The 23,636-nt window shown below is 38.2% G+C and overlaps 1 protein-coding gene across 3 annotated transcripts in view; it reads right to left on the minus strand.

Annotated features, from left to right (window-relative positions):
• Positions 1-23,444, minus strand: part of lipeb (lipase, hormone-sensitive b) — a 31,155-nt gene extending 7,711 nt beyond the window's left edge. The window contains exons 1-10 of one of the 3 annotated variants that reach the window (XM_087805197.1): positions 23,308-23,444; positions 14,683-14,924; positions 12,980-13,264; positions 12,081-12,171; positions 11,809-11,835; positions 10,465-10,610; positions 9,971-10,156; positions 9,107-9,259; positions 2,589-2,733; positions 1,595-1,822 (exon numbers count right to left, since the gene is read on the minus strand). In XM_087805197.1, coding sequence (XP_087661323.1) covers positions 1,595-1,822; positions 2,589-2,733; positions 9,107-9,259; positions 9,971-10,156; positions 10,465-10,610; positions 11,809-11,835; positions 12,081-12,171; positions 12,980-13,264; positions 14,683-14,924; positions 23,308-23,392 — 1,588 coding nt within the window. In that variant the 5' untranslated portion in view covers positions 23,393-23,444. Of the gene's footprint in view, positions 1-1,594; positions 1,823-2,588; positions 2,734-9,106; positions 9,260-9,970; positions 10,157-10,464; positions 10,611-11,808; positions 11,836-12,080; positions 12,172-12,979; positions 13,265-14,682; positions 14,925-17,746; positions 17,788-23,307 lie in introns of those variants that run through there. The other 2 variants (XM_087805198.1, XM_087805200.1) reach the window with 2 other exon arrangements.
• Positions 23,445-23,636: the final 192 nt, after the last annotated feature.

Raw genomic sequence — 23,636 nt, forward strand, 5'->3', positions numbered from 1 at the left:
ACATTAGGGAGGCTGTGGAAACAATGTATGGGCTGAAACACATCAGGGTGAGATGACTGAGAACCCACCTCTGTTGAGAGAAGGGTTTTCCAACGTAGTAAATATGGCTTCTTTAACTCTTTTAAACCATCTTTCCTATCTAGCAAGCACCTGTAAGATCTGTCCTGCATCCTTCAAGTGCACATGGACAGCCTGGCCTCTCCTGTGTTGAGCCATACGCTTGTGAAGTGGTTGTTTTGTTTACCCAATGTACAGGTTTGTGCATTCTCATTGCACTGGACAGCTTACACCACATTGCTCCATCTGTACCGAGATGTTTTGTCCTAAGGATGGACCAGATTCCATCCTTATGGTGTTTATAGGCTTGAAGTGACCAGGAATGTGGTGTGAAGATCCTCTTTAGCTGCTATGACATGTCAGCAATGTAAGGCGTTACCGAGTCTTAGCTTTTCTCTTCCTTTTTCAACCTCTGTTACCTTCCTCTTGCTTTTCAAGAAGGCCCTCTTAGGGTACCCACAGATAGTTGGGGCTTCTCTAACGTGGTCTTGCTCTTAAACCTTGTCTTACACTTTCTCCTCTGGGTCTCTGCCCCAAGTAGTATATAAACACTGGCTCCTCACCGTCCAGTTGTCTCACATTTGAACCACTCGGATGGGTTTTTATAGTTTTACTCCTTCCTCGCCTGTATTTATGCAACCTGTGACTCTAACCCATCCAACTTGGAAACCTTTACTCTGTAACATTCTGCTCCTCTGTCACACTTCAGTTCTCATCCCATATGACCATTTTTACTCCGGGCCCTTTCTTCTACAGCCTCCTTCTCACCCGTTTCAACTCTAGTTCCATCATCTTGTCCAGAACTATTTCAGTCTCACCACATCGCTCTCACACCGTCTCCAACACGTACTCCAGAACTCTCTACTGCAAGTGAAGGGCCAGACTTCTACACAGCCTGACACGTACAGTTCCATGCCAAGGTGATACATTAGAGAAGAAAACTAAATAAAATGTCGGTTTTATTTGAATATCTAGTTCATTTTCATTTTGTGGAACAAATAAATCCTTTAATCGATAGTTGGTTTTTAATCACTGTATCTTTCTTCTTTGATTGTAACACTTTGGGATTCTTTCTTAGAATATGAAGTGTCTTACAAATAAAATGTATTATTATTATTTTCAGAATCAATAGTTTATTCTTCAGTAAAATCTGGAGTAAAACATCAAGTGTGGGACAAATATTTTGAATCAATACCTTTTAAAAAAAAATAATTATTTTTATTCAGTTACGAATTGAAAGAATTTCTATATCTGGCAGATATTAACGGAACTGTGATTTTTTTTAATTTTAAACAGCTGAAATGTTTATGTACATTTGTCTGAATAGTGACATACATACAGTATAGTAGCTCCTATAAAAGTAAAACATATATAATTGCCATTTCTTCCCATCTTTTAGACTGTGAAGACTTTTAAAATGTGTTAAAAGTGTTTAAATCATGCACACTTTATAACATGGGCACACGATCAGGAACTTAAAATGGGCAAGATGGCAGATTTTTAAAATGATAAATTGTGCCGCTTGGACTTGGCGTACCTGCATAAGCACTGAGACACCTGGAGAGCACGCTGAGTGGCAGCAGGGGATCCATAAGACTCAGCAGCCGAGATGGTGAGGCGTAGGCAGTTAGCAGAGTGGCCGGGTATGCTGCCATGATTCCGTCTGGCATTCGCACACCAAAGGCAGCAGCTCGCATAGAAGTCGTTAAACACAAGTTTCCTCCAGCACTGTCACCCGCCAGACACACTTTCTCTCCGGTCCAGCCTGCAGAGGAGAAGAAATAATTTAAGTGTCGTGGGCGGTGCACGATTAAATTCACTTGGGTGGAGAGACAACATGATGACACGGATCAAATGTTATTGTCGAATCGAATCTCAACGTCTCTTTTATGGCAATTTAAATGTCCACCCCTATCACACAAACATCCAAGTTGCCGGTGTACAACTTGAATTGGTAACTCTGGCATCTCTGGGTCAGGCTGTTTGTGTTGACTTTAAATTAACAACTTTTGCCTGATCGTACAAACAAAGATTTATTTAATAAGAGTTGCAGCTTTTTGATTATTTTAGATGTCCATCACTCTACGGAAAATGACATTGTTTGGATAACATTTCAGGTAATGATGAGTAATTGACAGGTCTCCTTTAAAAAAAAGAACTAAATGACAAGTATTAAGAGGAATAAAAGGAGCAACACACAACATTGAATCGATCATTTCTGGCTACAATAATAAACTTTCACTCCCAGACTATTACTATTAACATTTTCGATCGCTGTGCAGGTGTTTTTAGCCACTATGGTAGGACTTGAAACATTCCTTAAATAAAAATAAACTGATATTGCTTCTTGATGTTTTGAAGTGAGACCCAAACAAGAAGAGTTCTAGCAAAAATAAAATCCATTCAACAATAATAACATTTTTATGAAGTGAAGTGAAGTTTCGGTAAACATAGATCTTTAGTTTAGTCATTTGTGGCTCTATATTGAATACATGACATGCATTATACGTGGTGTTGTTAAATGAGGTTACCTAGTAGGTGGTGGTTCCTTAGTGCCCAACAGTAAGCATAAAAACACTCCTCCAGTGCTCGGGGAAACGGCGCCTCTGGGGCCAGAGAGTAGTCAACTGACAGGATTGGAACACAGAGACTCTGAGACCAACTTTTTAAATAGGGCTGCAAGACAGAAGACAAGGACAGAGAAAGGTGAACTTTGATGACTCGAGTCGTCCCAATGAGCCAGTTTAATACATTGTAAAGGAACAACAATGAAGAGGAGACTGTGGGTAGAATCCGATGAGACACGAGCGGCGATAAGTCATTAAGCAGCCAAGATAGAAATGTTACAAAAGTTAGACTTCGCCTTTTCCCCAAAGGTTTTTTTAAAAAAGAAAAAGGGAAAGCCCCATTTCATTACTGGAATTGTACTGAAGAAAAAAAAAGCATGACTGGCAAAAAGAACATATGCATGACATATACATCTCAGGGAGCCCTGGGCTGGATCACACATAGAGCCTGGCTATTAAAAATGTATAGTGTACAGTGAGAAAGAGACTGATTTACTTTGATAATGTGATCATTTAATTTGACACAGTCGTGACACAAGAACTTTGTGACTATTATTAACTATTATTTAAGATCTTCACTGTGTAATTTTGACCACACTACCAGAAAACTGCTTTAAGTTGGTGCATTGATTTCACCATTGCTAAAATGAATTTTTGAAGCTCCCAGAACAAGAAACTGAAGCAGTTTTTTCTGCAAATGCAGACGCTGGTGGCGGGACTGGGGAAGATTCTGATGATAAAAATATAATTAAATACACATTATGAGCAATAATATTAGAACAAAGAAAGCAGAACATATATGATGGACTTAATGTATGGATATTATTGGATTTTCCGGACTATCAGGCCGTATTAAAACGGTTTAATTTTCTACAAAAAAAAAAAAAAAGTAAGACAGTATGCCTTACATTCCAGAGTGCCAGTATATGGATCAATTTGGATTGTGCTAGCTGACCTACAAGTGTTTTCGTGTGGTCCACGGAACTTACTGTGATCAAAAAGTTTTAGTATGACTTTGGCAAATCACTAAGGCTACTGTAGTGAGGAGCGCTGCGGAGTAATGTGGTATAAACTGTAATGTCCGCTGTTGTGTGAAGGATTTAAGAAGTAGATGGAATTATAATGAGTGTTCTTTGCTTTAACCAACAACTCGCGGAGGTCGTTCCTGCCATGCATATCATCATCATCTTTGTATTCTAGTGATACGAACAGTTACCATAACAACGTGAAAACAATCAGGCGTAAATACCCCCCTTAGCTTTTAAACTCAGACATTAAAGATGAAGAATTCAAAGGAATTGGTGGACAAGAAATGAACTGAAAAAAGAATATATTGTGTTGTATTTTTGTATTCCAACTGAGCAACCGAATGAGGCTGAAATTGAATTGCAATCGTTTGCACTTTAAATATTGTGTAATTAGTAAGTCAATGAAATATGAAGGCACAAATGTGGCTTTCATGGTCAAATGATGTGCCGACATTCCCGACCACCACGTCCCTCCGACGATAAGTCGACCATTTTGGCAGCCTTGAAAAGAAACACAGTCGAGGGATTAGGCTTCAGTAGGTGGTATTTAGGAGCAGCACTGAAAACGCACTACGTGCTTCGCTTGTTGCTGCCGCTGACAAGTCGGATGTTCCTTTGCCAAGAAGAGGAAAAGTAATTTCCCATCCCAGCCTTTCGATGTGAAACCTCCATCCAGAATGATGTTTGTTTTATTTTTGTTAGAGAGCTGTACTTCTTTTCCCCCCATGCGTCCTAATCTTCTTCAGACAGAGCCGGCGGGGCTGATGGAGACAGATCTCATTTAAGGGCAAGAGAGGACAAAAAAGCATTCAGATTCAGGCTGATAAAAACCAGCGCAGCTGCAGATGGAAGATGTTTTCCCCGTTATCTTCATTTGCTTGATAAGCGTTCAAACATCTGATGGCAAGAGAGCGTAAAGAGACTGATAATTTAATTCCCCGCCTTCAGGTGTCTGCGTTAGATAACACTCTGGAGGATTACTTTCCAGAACTAGTGGCACACAAAAGATGTTGAATCAGAGATCCCTGAACTATCAGTTTGCAAAGGTCAGCTCAGTTTAGGATTTTATATAACCACAGTTTTCTTGTTATAATTCTCTTTTAATACTTTGGATTTCAGTTTCATTTCTCAGCCGGTCACAGTTCAGTGTCTGGTTCTGCTCAAGGTTTCTGCTTGTTAAAAGGACGCTTTTACTTGCCACTGTCGCTAATCGTGATTTACCATTCACTTATTTAAATTGTAAAATACATGCATGAAAATATAATCACCTCAGACCTCCATTTCATTTTCAATCCATCATCAAATCATAAAAATCTGTCAGTTTGGCCTCCAGAGCTCCCAAGTGAATTAACAATTCTGCACTTGTGAAAAAAAAGGCGCCAGTAACAGACTTCAAGGAGTAAAACTCGTCTCTGGGATTAAAGGAGCAAAAAGGCAAAAGGGAAATTAAGAAGTTTGAAATGGGAAGAACCCAAATCCGACAGAGAGAAAAATATACAGAATTAACAAAAAGGATCGAGTGATCTGAGAAAGATTATAATGAATGTCAGAGTGAGGGCTTATTTTATTTATCTTTTTAAACATGGTGAGGACAAGCTTCCTTTGTAAAGTTGGACTTCATTCATCCAGACAGCTATGATCACCTGTCTGACAGTTTTCTCTGATTGCTATCAAGCTGAAGATCAAGGGTCTTGTCTGTTCCCTGTAGTATCAGTGCGTTTCCCTGCATCAGTACAGACCTAAAGCAATAATTCTTCCTGCACTTTTCTCCAAATATTTCTTCTCCCCATTTCCCACTCTGTACATATTTAATTGATATATGTATTCCCCAGAGATGACCAGATCATTAAACCAAAGCACTGCAACACTGCAGTGATGGAAGAGTTTTGCAAACCAATAAGCAGCCAAGATGTGAGGCAGATACAGACCCAAAGATATTCTCTATTCAGAGAACGATTCAACTGCACACGTCATCAGTTCACTCAGTCACATTCAAATAAGAACATTATTGTCCGTTTATGTCCAGAGGGATTAATAAAGTTTATCTATCCATCCATCCATCCAGTTAATGAAAGTACATTTTAAACTTTTTTGATACTACAGGGTCACATACCAGACCAGCACCTGACAAGTTAGTAAGTAAACCACTGGGCAATTAAATATTTTATTGGATAAACCCACCTTCAATAAAAAAACGCTAAATTTGTAGTTTTGAAGATGGCTGGATTAAATTAATGAAAAGTTGTTAAGAGCGTGAGTGAGAACATGATCATGGAGGGATGTGTTGGTGAAACTGCGCCGGTTATGAAGTCATTTTAAGAAGAAAAAAACATTCTAAATGCTTTTATTTTGTAAAATTCATCTTAGGCCCTTTTAATTTCTAATTTCCCGTCTGAACAATCTTAATGACATTGACGCTGCATCATGACACCCCTCTAACAAAAATCAATCCCATTTTGGCAGCGTGGAGCTGGCAGAAACAAAAGCGCCCCCGCTTTTCGTGTAAGATCCAACCCTGATAAGCATTTTCCTGGGGGATGAAATATTAGTCACACTAGTAAAGAAACAGATGAGGAACAAAACAGTCTGATTAAAAATTCAATTACGAAACACATTAATGGCAGGAAGAGAGCAGGTTAGGGAATGAACGATGGGTCGTCTGCTGCTGCTGCTGGATGATGATGATGATGATGATGATGATGATGATGATGATGATGATGATGATGATGATGATGATGATGATGATGATGATGATGATGATGATGATGATGATGATGATGATGATGATGATGATGATGATGATGATGATGATGATGATGATGATGATGATGATGATGATGATGATGATGATGATGATGATGATGATGATGATGATGATGATGATGATGATGATGATGATGATGATGATGATGATGATGATGATGATGATGATGATGATGATGATGATGATGATGATGATGATGATGATGATGATGATGATGATGATGATGATGATGATGATGATGATGATGATGATGATGATGATGATGATGATGATGATGATGATGATGATGATGATGATGATGATGATGATGATGATGATGATGATGATGATGATGATGATGATGATGATGATGATGATGATGATGATGATGATGATGATGATGATGATGATGATGATGATGATGATGATGATGATGATGATGATGATGATGATGATGATGATGATGATGATGATGATGATGATGATGATGATGATGATGATGATGATGATGATGATGATGATGATGATGATGATGATGATGATGATGATGATGATGATGATGATGATGATGATGATGATGATGATGATGATGATGATGATGATGATGATGATGATGATGATGATGATGATGATGATGATGATGATGATGATGATGATGATGATGATGATGATGATGATGATGATGATGATGATGATGATGATGATGATGATGATGATGATGATGATGATGATGATGATGATGATGATGATGATGATGATGATGATGATGATGATGATGATGATGATGATGATGATGATGATGATGATGATGATGATGATGATGATGATGATGATGATGATGATGATGATGATGATGATGATGATGATGATGATGATGATGATGATGATGATGATGATGATGATGATGATGATGATGATGATGATGATGATGATGATGATGATGATGATGATGATGATGATGATGATGATGATGATGATGATGATGATGATGATGATGATGATGATGATGATGATGATGATGATGATGATGATGATGATGATGATGATGATGATGATGATGATGATGATGATGATGATGATGATGATGATGATGATGATGATGATGATGATGATGATGATGATGATGATGATGATGATGATGATGATGATGATGATGATGATGATGATGATGATGATGATGATGATGATGATGATGATGATGATGATGATGATGATGATCATCATCTAGATCTGCATCAATTTAATTGGTATCATTTCAATAAAAATGAATGCTACAAGAGTAAACCACAACAAGATAGAGGAATTTATGAATAATATGCAAGTGTTGTTGATATGTAAGGATTATTTTTGGTGGTTCATGCGAGAGAATATGTAACAAGTTACATAGTTGAATCACTTGTTTGATCCGAGTCCCTTCATTTCCAATGGCTCATGTCTGATACTCAACCCAGAATTTTTTATATATTTTTTTAACTGTAAATTGAACTGCGTTCCAAGATTTTTAACATAACAACAGCGCTCCATCTGTATTGGATTCTTAAACAACTATATCCATGTACAAGGCCATATCATCGCCTGGCTGCAAAATGAGTCATTCACCTTAGAAAACATACTTCAGCACCTATTTTGGAATCTTTTTTACAATATAGAATAGCTATTCTTTAGTTGTTGATTTTCAGTTTCCACGACCTAAAACCAGGATTACTGATTAAAGATACCGCTCCTTCACACTCGGCTGCAAATCTTTTAAGTGAGCGCTGCGGCCCGTGGACTGATTAAACCACATCTTATCAAAAAAAAACGACAATAAAATCTCCAAGCAAGCAAACCTTCCACAAAAAAAAAGCATTTGTGATAAAAGCGGAACTAGATAATGGTGTTCATGGTATCTTTGTGTGGTTGTACTATGACCAACGCTTGATATACATCTTAAAAGCTATTTGAGATCGTCAAACCTAAGACCAATGCTGTGTCTCAAATCGCATACTAAAAGTTAGTATTTTAAGTGGGTAAGTGCGTCTCAATTCTTAGTATGCGAAATTCAGTGCCCCATGCACACTACATTGTCACTAAAACGCCCACAAAACGGAGTATGGTTTGCTGGACACTATCTACCCTAAACGGCTCCATCTTAGTGACGTTGTAAACGGAAGTCATATATATATATATATATATATATATATATATATATATATATTCATATACGTACAGGTGTATTTTCCGCAGCAGTAGAAGAATGACACGTCTTCGGTGCTGATACCAGCTTAAATATCTCGCGAATATTTTGTTTCTCATATTTTTTCTTTATTTCTTCTTCCAAACTTGCAAAACATGCTGCCAGTAGGTGGCGATAGCGTTCAAACAGCTGGTTGGAAGCATCGTTAAATAGTAGTAGAAGAAGAAGAAGAAGCTGTCGCCTCATTTCCTGTTAGTGTGTAGCAGCAGTGTTTGATTTGAGACATACTATCTGTGGAGAATTTGCGTACTAGTCAGTATGTACACTATCCTGATGCATACTAACTTCTAGTATACTAAGAGAAGTATGCGATTTGAGACACAGCACAAGAGGACATATCTAGCCTGTAAACAAGAGCCTTATAAACATATAGTAGGCTCAACACTTTTATTAAGCACTAGATAAGTAGACAGACCACCTTCCAACATCTTGGGCACGATATTGACATATTCACATGAAGAAACCGCCGTCTTACCTCGTGGGACTTTGACGTCTGGGCCACGAAGCCACCTCCGTGTAAATGGATCACGAGACAGGGAGACGACGGGAGACGCTTAGTCTTCAGCCCCAGTGACAGAGATATGGGACCGCCCTCGGAGCGACAGAGGGACAGCAGTGTTTCACTGTCCTGTGAGACGATAACGGGAAAAATAAAATAAAATAATGTTTAATTGATGGTGATTCCAGCATTAAAGAGAGATCAGCTGACAGGACGTCCTGGAGATCAGCCCTTTCATTTACATAAAGAGAGAAGCAGAGTCTCGCAGGAAGGCTTTTCCTCTCAATCAGGTCGTTTTTTTGTGTGTTTTGAAAGGGATGCGGTTGCTTTGTGGAAACAAAAATCAATAAGTGTTTGCAGATAGCAGGTCTAGTTGACAGCCAGACAACAACAAAAAAGAGAAGACGCTCTGTTGCAAGAAAACTGTAAGGGATGGAAACAGGTTTTTCCTTAAAATAAGCTGTGAAGAAAATATAGTTTAGGTAGTAACTTTTGAATACTTACATACATTTTAAAGATACATCTTCAAAATGTTCCGACAAACTAGGTCACACAGAAATTGTGATTAAGCACCGTACATGTAAAGATGTATTCTTTTAAGAAACTAGGACAAGTTATTCTGATCCAGAACTGAAAAATGAACTTTTCTTTACCATTCATATTCACTCTTAAAAAAAACATACATATATATAGTTGACTTGAGCACAATAAATCTTATAACATGCAGTTCTCGTTCCGCATGTCGATAACTGGGTAAAATTAAAAGTGGACCAACGTCGTAATTAAATATTTAATCTAATCTTTGTCGCCACATTGTGGATGAAATGTTAATGGCGTTACCTGTCCTTCACGCAGGTCATAAGAGATGAGCCTCATCCGAATAGGAGCTGTGCCAATGTGCGCCGATGGAGGGGGTATGGCTACAAAAGCCTGGTGGTTGACTGCCAGGGGAAGGTCAAAGGGCACCGGAGGCACTGAAAGAGCACGATTCACCTTGACTTGCGTGGATGTCATACTGGTCAGACTCTGCAGGGAGAGCAGACAAAAAGGAGATAAGAGAAGGAAAGGCAAAGGGAGAAAAGAGAAAGTTAGGCTGCAACTAGAGTCACTAGAGAAAACGAGAAACTGGATGAATAAACCATGAGCGTCATTGAATAAATTGGATTCTACTCCATTATTACTAACCGCCCAGAGGCAAAAATGAATAAAGATATAAAGGATACTTCTACTGGAGGAAAGTTAAGCAACCCCTGGTACAGTTTTAATATTAAAAACATGGTCAGCGTTCACGGCATGATTGTGTTACTGATGATTGAAGAGCCAAATCCACTCACAGACAGCACTTCGGTCTCCGATATGTTCCAGAAGGCTTTCCAAAAGTGGACGTCCAGGTTTTGAGTGATGCGTTCAAACTCTGCACCCCTCAACTCTGGGTCAATGGCATACTTCCCCGAGGTAAAGAAAGAGCTGGCTGCTACACCTGGTGTTGGGGAGAAAGGACAGATACACTCAGAACGCACCAGGGACTTTGTAACGCAGAAGAGCGAGGAGAACAGAATTCAAATTAACAGCAAACAATGGAAGAATAGCTGTAGATGGCGAGGCAAGGAGGGGAAAGCATGAGCAAAGTTTTTAACAAAGGGAGACTTTTGAAGTAAAGGGAATGTGAATAATAAGATTCACTTCATGGAAAAAGTCAGAAATAGAGAAGAAATTAAATTTTAGATGACGATGGTGTTAAAGCCATGCCATGATCTTGATATGTATCATCAATGTTATGAAATTATCCTAAATTGTCCACAAAGCTCGGTTGAATTTAAGGCAAAATACGTTTATTTTATTTCTTGTTGCACGGTGTAATATCCTGTGATATGGTCAATGTGTTAATAAGAAGAGCTGATCTGCACAGCTTTATATCAGTGAAGAAATGCTGACATTTATTATTTAAATATGAAGGAAGTTCAAAGAACGAGGGATCGTCACCACCTTCTCTACTCTGTAGCCATTAAATAAAACAAAAGATGGTTCTAATGGTACCAGAACTTACAGTATTAATGCAAGTATCAACGTGCTTTTATTCATCAGCTCTCTCAAATCTCCAATGATATTCTTTGTGTCACTGTACTGTTTCACCACAGGATAAAAATAACATTTCTTCTTGAAAGACTTCACTCATACATAACTGCTCACATAATCCTTCATATAACGTTTTGTTTCATAGTAAATGTATTTTAAGAAAATCAGCAAACCAAAACAAATCAATGAAAGAAGAGGAAAATGATGCTTGAATTTAAAATGTTCCCTAAACTATTGTATTATAGAGTAAAATACATTTATTAATAACATAAAACACTTGCTCTCTTAATTTATTTATCACGTGTACTTAATATAAAGGAACTACTTCTACCAATAACACACTAAAGTATCTGAAACCCTGAGGTTTCACGCATCAGTAACGGAAAAATTGAGCATCAAGAAAACATCCCTACTGACTTTAATTGCTCTGCAATGAAAGTTAATGTCCGACGAGGGAGTGTTAGCTTTTGAACACAGACTTTAATCCATGATAAACACTCAAGTTATGAGGGAAGATATGCCTTTAAGCTCTGCGGAAAAACCAACTGAGAGAAGCAAGTTTTCCACAGAGGGCACTAAATAAAGTAGCTCATCAGACTCACCATATGGTGCAATACCTCCTGATTCCACTGTGATGCAGCAGTGAGTGCAAGAAACAAGCAGTTAAAACAAAAAAAAAAAGTTTGTTCTTAATAAATAAGAATTCTTCTACGGATTAGTCCAAAGATAATATACAAATATTCCTCATGAATTCCTATGATCATTGTGAAATATAGAAGCTAAGGTTAAGTCAAGTTTGGGTAGGGGTTGCGATAAAGGGGTGAAATGAAACCAAAGTTGTTTTAAAGTGCATTCAGAAGTCCATGGCGCTGACCTATTCCTGACTGATGCCGCCTGTAGTTTTCTCCAAAGGCCACAAGGCCGATGGCGAGCGTCTGCAGACAGGGTCGAATGGCCGGCGTGAACTGAAGAGAGTGGGGGGAGGAAATGTTGAAATTTGATACACATTTGTTTTGTACTGATGAAATATTTCCTCTGAAAAACAAACCTTCAATATCGATCTTAAATCCTCTGCCTCTGAAAGATTTCTTTCGTCAAACTTCCTCACCCTCATAATATCCGCTGCATATTTCCATCATTAGTCCTTTTTTTCCAAAACTCATTCCTGTCACTTCGTTCCGGATCAGTCCTTCCTGCACTGTCTTCCTCAAACACTTACTTCTGTCTTGCTTTGTAAACTTCCGACTGAACTCGAACTTGTGGAGCTCGAACGGGGAAAAACTGCTCCACACTGTCACACTGAGACGCTCTGACGCAAGTAAAAATGTATCTTGGCTCAGAATACACACTGATTGACAAGTAGGCAAATGTAGAATGCACAGGATTCTCAGGAGATCATCTTTTAGCAAAAATAAAATCATTTAAAAGTGTAAGTAGGTCAAGTACGTCTTCACTTGGATACGAGAGAAAGATCTTCTAGTTCATTAAAAGGTAAAAAAGGTTTCAGGAAACCCTCTCTGTATCAATGCATCAGGTGTATATTGTCACTGAATCGTCAAAGTCAAGACAAGAGAGTCACAAACAAAAGTGAACGCCCTCGGTATTTGCCAATATTTAACTAAAATACTTGTTTATGATTTAAGAGATGAGAGTTTAATTCAGGACTCTGTTAGTACAGCTCTTATGAACACACACACAAACAACTCCATAACAGTTTGGAGGCTCTGGACTACACTAATCAGGTGCAAGATAATGTTGTAACCATGTTCTTACCTGAAATCCCAGACACCTGCCGTAGAAGCAACCCTTGTGCATGGAGGAATATTCCCTGACGAAGGTCTCGCTGAGTCCACTCTCATCCTGGAAAAATAAGTTCCCGTGACTGTTGTCGTGCAGCATCCTCTGGGACAGATAGAGCAGCGCTCGCAGTTGACACAGGGCACTGCAGTAGGCCTCCATCTCGCCTGCATTGTGAGCCACTCGAAAGAAAATGCTACGGCGATTTGCAGTGATGTAGCGCCCCTTATGGATAATGTGGAGAAGGCAGCAACGCACCACCTGAAAAATATGATGAAAACCCATACAAATTATTATCTTTTTAAGATCAAAACATCAAACCGACTGATGTTTTTGATACAAAACAAGCATGTGTTGTTCAATCAAATGAATTGTTCACCATTTGTTTCATCTATGTAACTGAATCATCTAAACTAGAATTTAAAAGCACTTTTCAACTGAGTTAATTTATTGACTGATTCAATACCAAACAAAGTCTGGATTTAAACGCCAAAAAATAAACTGGTTTCAGAAATGGCTAAATCCTGGGGCCTCGTGTACTAAGAAGTTCGTGGATCTTCTACTAAATATGTCCAAAGCTGAAATGTTAGAAGGTGATGCAGCAAAAAAAAATTCAGATTTATGGATCTGTGCGCGACACGAATTTAGGCACTTTTCCTTTGTACATCCCAATCAATGTAGAATGAATCGCTGACTTGTTCGTCCCTTTCCACGCCCTCGTTTTCATATGCAAAACATATTGAAATGAGCCAGTCAGAAATTTTTTTCCCCCTGCGATCAGAACAAACAAATTAAAACATGAATATAAACTGGTTTAACCGTTTATATTCGTTCATTTAAAAATGTATGAAATGGAACACATACTTGCATTTAAATAGTGCAGACTAGCTCCAATGTAAATGTTTATATTTTATATACACAGTTATTAACGCAAATACTTTATTTACAGACGATCAGGGGCTTATTTGAAATGTCTGAAAATGATTTTAACAAAAATAAAAGTTTTTGTATGGTCTTCGTTTCAATCACAAAACATTCATTTGTATAAGCGGAACAGAAAATGGGTGGATAAGCCCCTCATTTACTAAACTGACTATTTACTTCATACTTAAATTCATGGTCTTTGTAGTCATTTAGACTTTTCTGGAGTATTCTTAAAGTTTTATTTTCAAATACATGTATTTGAAGACCGTCACGCTGGTTATCTTTTTAGTCATTAGACAGCAATATTGAAATCTAAAATGTAATGTTTTTTTTTGTCGTAAATAACACATCAACATTAAATGTAGAAAGAGCAGAGACGTTTTAAGGACAATCGCATGCATTGCAGCTTTTCTTATTGTCAGTAGGTCATCTATGCTTTAAACTTTTGTTACAGGTTCAAAAATACTAGCCAAGTATTTATTTTGCGAGCATCTGATTTTTTTGTAAAACGGGGAATACAGTAGAATACATTCAGTAATTGTTAGCTGGTGTTAGTAAAAGTCACAATGTTTCATCAATAAAAGTGGGAGGTACATATTGTGGCTTTAGATAAAGTACAACAGAAAGATTAAATCTGATCGCACATGGACCTAAAAATCAATACTTGAAACAAACGGTAACCTCAAGATAAAACGGGTGAAATGGAGTTCACACCAAGTTCATAGCAACACACCAGAGTAGGTCGGACCACTCACCTTTACTAAAGAACGATAACCATTCGCTGGTATTAGTGGGTCGAAGTCAAAATGGTGAAAGACCGAAGAAAAACCGGTGATGACGGGTTCAAGACTGCTGGCGTGTTCCTGAATCGACTTCAGGTTTTCGACCAGCCGAAGTGCTGCGTCACCCTGGGGCCCCTTGGCTCCTCCCGAGAAGAAGGTGATGTTCTCTTCGCACACGCTGTGGAGGGCCACGAACACGGCTTTGGTGTCCATCACTAGGAGACACAAGAAGAGTATTGGTTAGATATAAGTGGCATTTACCGTTCATTTTTAAACATGTTAAAAATATGTAAAATATATAAGCAGCTATGTGTATGTACAGTGTGAACTCAATGATAAGATCCAAAATAAACTGAAAATAATTGGTCGTGCTATAAATAAATTGTATAGAAACACATGCACTTGTGGAAAATTAAGAACTGCCAGATAACGTATTTTCCGGACTATAAGTCGCTCCGGAGTACAAGTCGCACCAGCCATAAAATGCATAATAAAGAAGGAAAAAACATATATAAGTCGAACTGGAGTATAAGTCGCATTTTTGGGGGAAATTAATTTGATAAAATCCAACACCAAGAACAGACATGTCATCTTGAAAGGCAATTTAAAATAAAAATAGAATAGAGGCAACAACAGGCTGAATAATTTGTTACATTAATATGTTACATGTAACTGAGAACGTGCCTGGTATGTTAACATAACATATTTAGAGTTATTCAGATAACTATAGGATAAATAACATGCTAAGAAGTTTACCAAACCATCCGTGTAACTCCAAATATCTCAAATCCAATCAAATCTTCATCCTCGGTGTCACTTTTAAACAACTCCGCTAACTCCGGAGGTAGAAGATGCGGCGCTTCCTCTTCTACGTCGAAATTATCAACACAGGCCTAGCAGTCCTCTTGCGGTTTAGTGTGAAAATAACATGTGAAATGATATACCGGTAATAATGTGTTAATAATTTCACACATAAGTCGCTCCAGAGTATAAATTGCACCCCGGCCAAACTATCAAAAAAACTGCGACTTATAGTCCGGAAAATACGGTACCTACTGTTGCGAGTTTCACGTACAATCTATTTTACAAATACACAGATTAATTAGTGGAAAAACATTTGGATCCTGATAGACTTTTGTTAAACAAGTCTTCAAATTGATGACAAAAATGTGTGATGTTTTTAACAAGAGTTGAGGTCACAAGCCATCTGCTAGCATTGATCCTGGAAATTAAACGTAACACAAATAAGAGTCCTGAAGGCAAAAATCAGGTCAAACATCTGTGTCGTGTCTAGCTGACCTACACAACACAGTCATGCAATTGTTGTGACATCTGAGACCAGCGTTTCCATCTCACTGAACTAGGAAGCTGGTGTGTGTGATGTGGAACACTAACAGCAATGCCAGGAAAGTTAGTGAGATACGTTTCAATTTAGCCAAAGAAAAATAAACATAAACAAGATGGATTAAAGGGCATTTTCAGAGTTTCCAGTTGCAAGTGAACTGGCAACACAAGAGCAGCAGCTTAAACAGTGCATGTTAATAAATGACTGTTAGTTTGTGTGTGTTTGTCCAAGCGCATGTCCATGTGTGCTTGAGTGTGCGTTTGTGTGCATGCGTTTGTGTGACCACACAGTCCATGACAAATATCCCTGGAAATTCAGAGGGCATCTCTAGCCCCCAGGGAGAGCGAGACAGGCAACACAAAAACACAGACCGTATAAGTATGAACTATTCAAGGTTATTTTTAACATTTCAATGAATTCCTATTTAAAATTAAACCGTACAAACCAGGCAATAAGAAACCAGGATCAAATTGTCGATTTATTCAGACGATAAGCGTTGTGGACATAAATAAACATGTCTCGGCTGAACACAAGACGATGTCCTTTGGCAGTATTGGGATGATCGTCGGCATAAAAGAACAACCAAAGCATTATATCATCATTTGTTGCGCCGGTACATGACTGCGTCAGTCAAACTAGCTCCATTTACTTAATTAGAGCAGTCGACAGTCAGCCAACAAAACTGACCTGGCGTTGTCGTCAGGGTAAACAAAGCATTACACACAGCACTATATGAATGTCTGGATTAGCAGATGATATGATAATACTACTCAACGAAGCCGTGGATTACGTTTGTTATCTGGCCACATATCTTCCTGTAAAGATGTAGAGCGATTTGACTGCACCGACAGCACTTTTTGGTTTCCTTTATTTTTAAAAACATGCAACTATTTATCTGATTAAAAAATAATGTCATATACATTTCCCTGGTCATGTTACATCATACTTTTCCATATATAATTTATAACATACATTTAATAACATGATTTGTACATTTTAGTTGCATGTTTTTTGACAAATCAACTTATAGAAAAAGGTTGTTTATTATTGTGCAGTGGATACAATATACATTATTGAATGACTGACAATGTTAGTTTTTGGAGTAATTTTATAAAAATGTGTACTTAATGCATTATATCCGACTGGCGGGTAACATAAGGATTCTTGTTTCAAATATATGACACTACTTTTTAAATGGTTTTACTGGAATAGGTACATTCATTTTAAATTGTACCAGTTTCTGTACAAGCCATTCTCCCGCTTTTTAAAAGGGTTTTTTTTAGGTTTGGAAACACCTAATAGGCTCATTCAAAGCACTATTACTCTGCAATGATAGTACAGTATTCCACGTGTATTCATTCAGTTTTGATGCCTTCAGTGATAATCAACAATCCAAACAGTCATGAAAGTAAAGAAAACACATTGAATGAAAGGGTGTGTCCAAACTTTAGGCCTGTACTGTACATATATAATGTACGTATTTTAAAGTTATTTTAAGGGTCCTAACCAATATTTCTTTTGACACAAATGCTCATGTGTTTGTTACCCAACATGTAAATTGTACAACTGTACAGAACAAACAACAGACAAGTGTGTGGATATACTGGTAGAGCCAGAAGGGCTGACAGCTGACAACACATGACAAGAAAAGAGAACTAATGGTAAAGTAGAGAGCAGAAAAAATGCATTTACCGGCATCCGAGTTCAAGTTTGTGTCGAGGTCTGTGTCCTCTCTTCCAAAAAGGCAGCAACAGAATGAGAAGACAGACAAAAAAAGTGAGAGACAGGAAAGGGAATGAAGAGATAGCACTCCCGTTTTTTGTTCAGGCTCAGCGTCCCTCCCTCCTGCCGACCCCACTCGTCAGCCATCGAGCATCAGCCATTTTCACTTCTCTCCACAGGCAATGAGCTGTTTCCCCCCTTTACTGATCCTTCCCTGTACGCCTCATTTCAAAACACACACAGAGTTCTGACACAGATGTGAGCCAGCATCTCTTTTCCTGTGACGTTGATCTGTTTTGCTTTTGGCTAAACAGCTCACCTCAGACCTAGTTGGCAGACCATGGCATGTACTAGATAACAGGGACAATCAAATAAACATTCAACTTGAGGGTCATTTAAACTGGAACTCAATAAATAGATTAAATAAACTACAAATTGGCGAGTCCACAAGTATGAGCAAGCTGGAGCAGAGGCAAAGTAAACACCAGAATTGTTATTTATTTATTTTTCTTAAAACGCATACTTATAAGTTTGCGATTAGAGGTGGCGCTATTGCCAACTGCCCTTTTTTCTGAAAGTAAATACATTTTCATTGGTTATAAAAACAAATGAACTGATACGGACAATAACTGGTCTGGTACGCTGGGTATTTTTGTTTTGTTTGTTTTATATAGCAATGTTACTGACGTGTTACAAGCTATATTAAAAAAAACATTTATTTAATTTATAAATACTCACATATTACAACATTTTTTTTAAATTCAGTTGGTGCGGTTTATGTTTAGGTTTTTAGATCCACTCTATGGTCCGGAAATTACGGTACACAAACGCTAGGGTTAATTAATCAACCATTTATGTAAAATTATCTTTGTATAAATTAAAAAAAAAAAAGTTATTTAAAAAAAACCTGCAAACCAGTAGTGGCTCCTAAAAAACAAACAAACGCAAAAATAAGTTACCATTTAAATCATTCTTATAGAAATAAAGGAGCCATTTACAAGAAAATAAATAATTCCCTCGTACATGAGACACTGAGGGGTGTTAAGGCCATAACTACCTTGCATGTTATCTTCCTTGCATCATTTACACTATCTGCACGGCATGTACTTGACAGAGTCCAGGTGAGCTTGACACGTTGCTGTACAAACACACTTCACGAAGAAATGAATGAAGTGTTGGAGTTGCACCAGTTGCAAAAGCTAAATCTTTTAACCAGGTCTCTTGAAGGAGAACAAATCCTGCAACAACAGCAAGTTTGGAGAACTTGATATTTCTCCACATGATGAGCTTCCAGTTCTTTATCTTAAGACTAGAAAGCACAGATTTATTGTAGCACATCGTAATTAATCACAGGTCTGGACCCTTCCTAGTTATTTGTTTGTTTGCATTTTGAAAACAGAACAACCACAGGCCGGTCCAAAGAAGTAAACGACATTGATGAACTGTTCAGTATCTTCTGGGCATTCATTTCCCAAATTCTTGATGACTAGTCCTTTGTATTAGCGTCTCTTATCAGCTCAGCCGAAGATGTTCAGTCCTCTATATTTCCCAGTATTCCTACAATGAACAAAAATGTCACTTAATACCAGTTAAGAACGCCTAATAATGTGTAACTAAATAATGTGTTTGTATTCAAGAACCTTGTCAGTAAACTACTGTTCACTAATGGAAATTTAATATGATATAAGTCTACCTCAAACGAGATATCCTGCAATATAAACATGGCTTTTACTTCATAGCACTATAGATATGTTAACGGTGTGCATATTGTTATTTCGTAATTCTGATTAAAATACATGTGGGTTTTAAAATCTTCAACAAAATACTTGTGTTTTTCAACCACTGTGCTGTGACACACTAGTGTGCCTTGAGGGATCGTCAGGTGTGCCATGGGAAAATATCAAATTTACCTAATTAGTCAAAAACAATGTATTTATCTGCAAATAAAAGAGAAGAGCGCTGAGATTGGCTGCTCTGTATGTCAACCAAATGGTTATTGGACAGATTGGTTGATGTGCAGTCGTAAAAAGGGAACTACCATTTTTTAACATTTAAGGTGGTGGTGTGCCTCGTGATTTTTTTCAATGGAAAAAGTGTACCTTGGCTCTAAAAAGGTTGAAAAACACTGGTATAACGGAGCTTTGTGAAGTCTTCCTTTTACGGCACACCAGTTAACACCTTCTGCTGTATAATCTGTGGCTTTGAGACGTTTAAATGAAACCTTACATAATTTTTAAGTAAGTAAATAAGCGTCATCAAACTCAGCTGAGCCCAGAAAATGACGATACTTCTTCATCAGAACCATCAGTACAGATAGGTGCCCCTAGACAAAGGCAGGATTTTAACCACCTTTGCATTTTAAGAAACTTGTTGCATGTACTGAATGAATAAAACACGCCCTTACTTTCAATCTATATACACAGACAATGGGCACCAGAAGGGAAGAGAAGAAAAAGGAAGACCAAAGACCACCTTGAAGCCTACTGTTGAGAAAGAAAGAAAGGAAGCAGGATGGACATCATTGTCTGAAGTGAGAACTGACTGGTAGAAATGGAAGTGCTGTGTGAAGGCCTTATGTGCCGCAAGGCAATCAAAGTATAACATCCCAATTTCAAGATAGAAAGATAGATTCATTTAACAGCCGCACATGACATAACGTTTCAAGGAGAAGCATAATTCCAACCATTTATGTTCAATAGAGCCCCCGGATATGCTGGCAGTCCATCGTGGTGGTCTACCAGGAGCGCGCTTTAAAAAGAGCCAACATGAAGTATGTCTTTTGTAAGAGGAAGAGTCTGCCACGGGGGACTTCCTCGTGACATGGTTGTTGGACGGACCCCTTAAGACCGTCAACCTTTATACACACTCACGCCTAAAATGAACAACAGGAAACGCGCAACAATGGGTCTGCACACCTCCCGCCACACCGACTTCCCTTCAAATCTTTAATTAAATGAGATGGAAAAGAAAGGTAATACTATGAGCAGTGCTCAGGTTATCAGCATTTTGATTTAACAAAAGAAATGGTTGGATGCAACGAATACAGTGAACGATTGTGCCTTTTAAACTGGCAAGTCTCGACTAGTTAGACAGTGATCCTTAAAACATGCTTTTGTGAATTGCTAAAAAGATAAAACTGAGCACAGTCTTATTTATAAATTACAAATTCAAGGTAAAAACAAAGAAGGAATTAGTTTCATAAGTAAGTAAGTAATTGTTATTTATATAGCACTTTTCCAGACCAGGGTCACAAAGCACTTAAACAATCAAAACAATATTCAATAAAGTATATACTTTAAAGGTCAAGATAAAACTGATAACACAACAGGAAAATCAAGGAAAAGCCTGAACAAATAAAAAGGTCTTAAGATGTTTCTTAAAGGAGTCAGTAGATCATCAAACACAGAGAGAGAGGAAGATCGTTCCAAAGCTTAGGAGCAACAGTCTGGAAGGATTTCTCTCCTCTGGTCCTGAACCATGTGCGTGGAACCATCAGTAGATTCTGATCCACAGACCTCAGAGCCCGAGCTGGGGTGTAAGGCTGGATCAGATCAGTGATGTAAGGAGGAGTCTGACCATGAATAGATCTGAAAGTAATCAGTGAGGACGGTTAGTTTGGGTTTAGTGCAGTTCATTGATGTAAACATCTTGATCTTTACGGGACTTAAATGTAAATATATTCATTATCCTTTTAGGGTTCATGCAGATAGAAGAGACGTTGCAGCAATAGTTGTGTGACAGGACACCTTCATAAATAGGTAATAACGATTCTAACCATCAAATATTATAGATGTATTAATCATTTTTAATTTAAAAAAAAACAAAAATCCAGTATAGGCTGGTCTTGACATCTTGAAGGGCATCGGTCAACAGCAGGCACACTAACACACAGCGTCACACTAAACAACACACTCCAATTTAGTGTCATTTATCTTGTACAATAGGTATAGTTATCGGCTAAAACCGATATCGTGTGTATCACGGCAAACCTACATTTTCCTCTCCAAGTTGAAGTACGTACTAACTGTTATTGCTTTATAAAGTTCTCCCCCGTCTGAATTATTACAGGCGAACAAAGGGTTACGGGAGCAGAGTCCAATACCATGACAGCTGTAATCAAGCCCCGCTTTGTTTATACAACAAATCCCTTGGAGGTAGAGACTTCCAAGATAAATGACACGCGGTGACAACAACCTTGATTGTTCACCAATCACAGCAGTGTGGGTATGGTTGTGGTAAAGGAGATTTCATCTCCAGAATAACTAAACATTTTTCAGTGGGCGGAGCTTAATCACATTCCATTAAGAGAGTTTTGTGAAAACAGACACATATGCTGTGTCTCAAATCGCATCCTTCTCTTAGTATACTAGAAGTTAGTACGCATCGGGATAGTTTACATACTAACTAGTACGCAAATTTTCAACAGAACCGAAGACGTCTCATCCTTCTACTGCTGCTGAAATATACATATATATACATATATATATATATATATACATATACGTATATATATATATATATACATATATATATATATACACGTATACATATATACATATATACATATATATACACACATATATACATATATATATACACATATACACATATATATATATATGAGGTAACTTCTGTTTACAACTTCACTAGGATGGAGCCGTTTAGTGTAGATAGTGTCCATAGAACCATACCATAGTTTTGTGGTCGTGACATTTTAGTGTGCATGGTGCACTAAATTTCGCATACTATGAATTGAGACGCACTTACGCACTAAAAATACTAACTTTGAGTACACAAGTATGCGATTTGAGCCACAGCAATACTGATGAGAACAATAAAGGTCCAAGGTAAAGTTTAAGAAACACATTAGTAGCACATTAACTTTTGCGATTATAAGTCAGTTGGAAACAAATATTTTACTAAAAGAAGATGCAATTTGGCCCCTTTGACCGATGCTGAATCACAGTTGGTGCTTTACTGTGAACCCGTCACAAGTGCTAGAAACTGAACATACCAGCCCAGGGTGGTCCACCTGGTGACCCTCTTAAGATCAACACACACCCTAAACTGACGCAGAGAAGGAAGCTCTGGAAACATCTCCACAGTCATCACTGGAATTACTCACTCACTACCAGTAACAGCCCAGACGTCACTCTGACGTCAGCAGCGTCTCGAGGTGCCGGGGTGACGTCACAACAATCGAGGTTCACACAGTTATAAACACGTCATGAATTAAATCCTGAATCTACTTTTTTATTTTTTGTTGTTGTTGTCAATACCTGTGCAGGTGGATCCTCACAGCGTCAGTGGCTGAGGTTTGAATGGAAAAAAAAGAATAAAAAAAAAAGGTTTATTTAAGAGGAAGATGCTTGTAGCTATGGAGATGGAAGACACGCGCGCACACGCACAGAACCACACGCACGTCCTCGCAGAAGCTAGCGGCTAAAGCTAGCTGCTAACAAGCGGCGACAACAGACGAGCCGCTAAAAAGGGAACTAGGACATCATGACGTCATCGCCGACTGAACTCACCCACAGGAAGCTCTTTGCTTCTAGACGAGCGTCTTCCGTTGACGGTTTTCTCGGGTCTCCCGGCGATCTTCTTACTCGACGCCATGTTCGCTCTCAGAGTGTTTACGCCTCACGTTTCTCCCCGCTTCATACCTGGCTAGCGGCCACAGAGCCCGCCCCTCGGGAGACCCGTCAGCCAATCAGAAGCGTCAGGGAAGAATGGTAGCCAATAGAATTGCTGGGAAAATCAAGGGCGACGTTGGCAGGTTATTATCAATGAAAGTCACGTCAACGAAAATAAAATCTGGTGAGAATAAGAGTTTGTTTTCTGAAGTTAGCATGAGTGAAAC

The sequence above is a fragment of the Callionymus lyra genome, chromosome 13, assembly GCF_982586985.1.
Source record: "Callionymus lyra chromosome 13, fCalLyr1.hap1.1, whole genome shotgun sequence".
Taxonomy (NCBI): domain Eukaryota; kingdom Metazoa; phylum Chordata; class Actinopteri; order Syngnathiformes; family Callionymidae; genus Callionymus; species Callionymus lyra.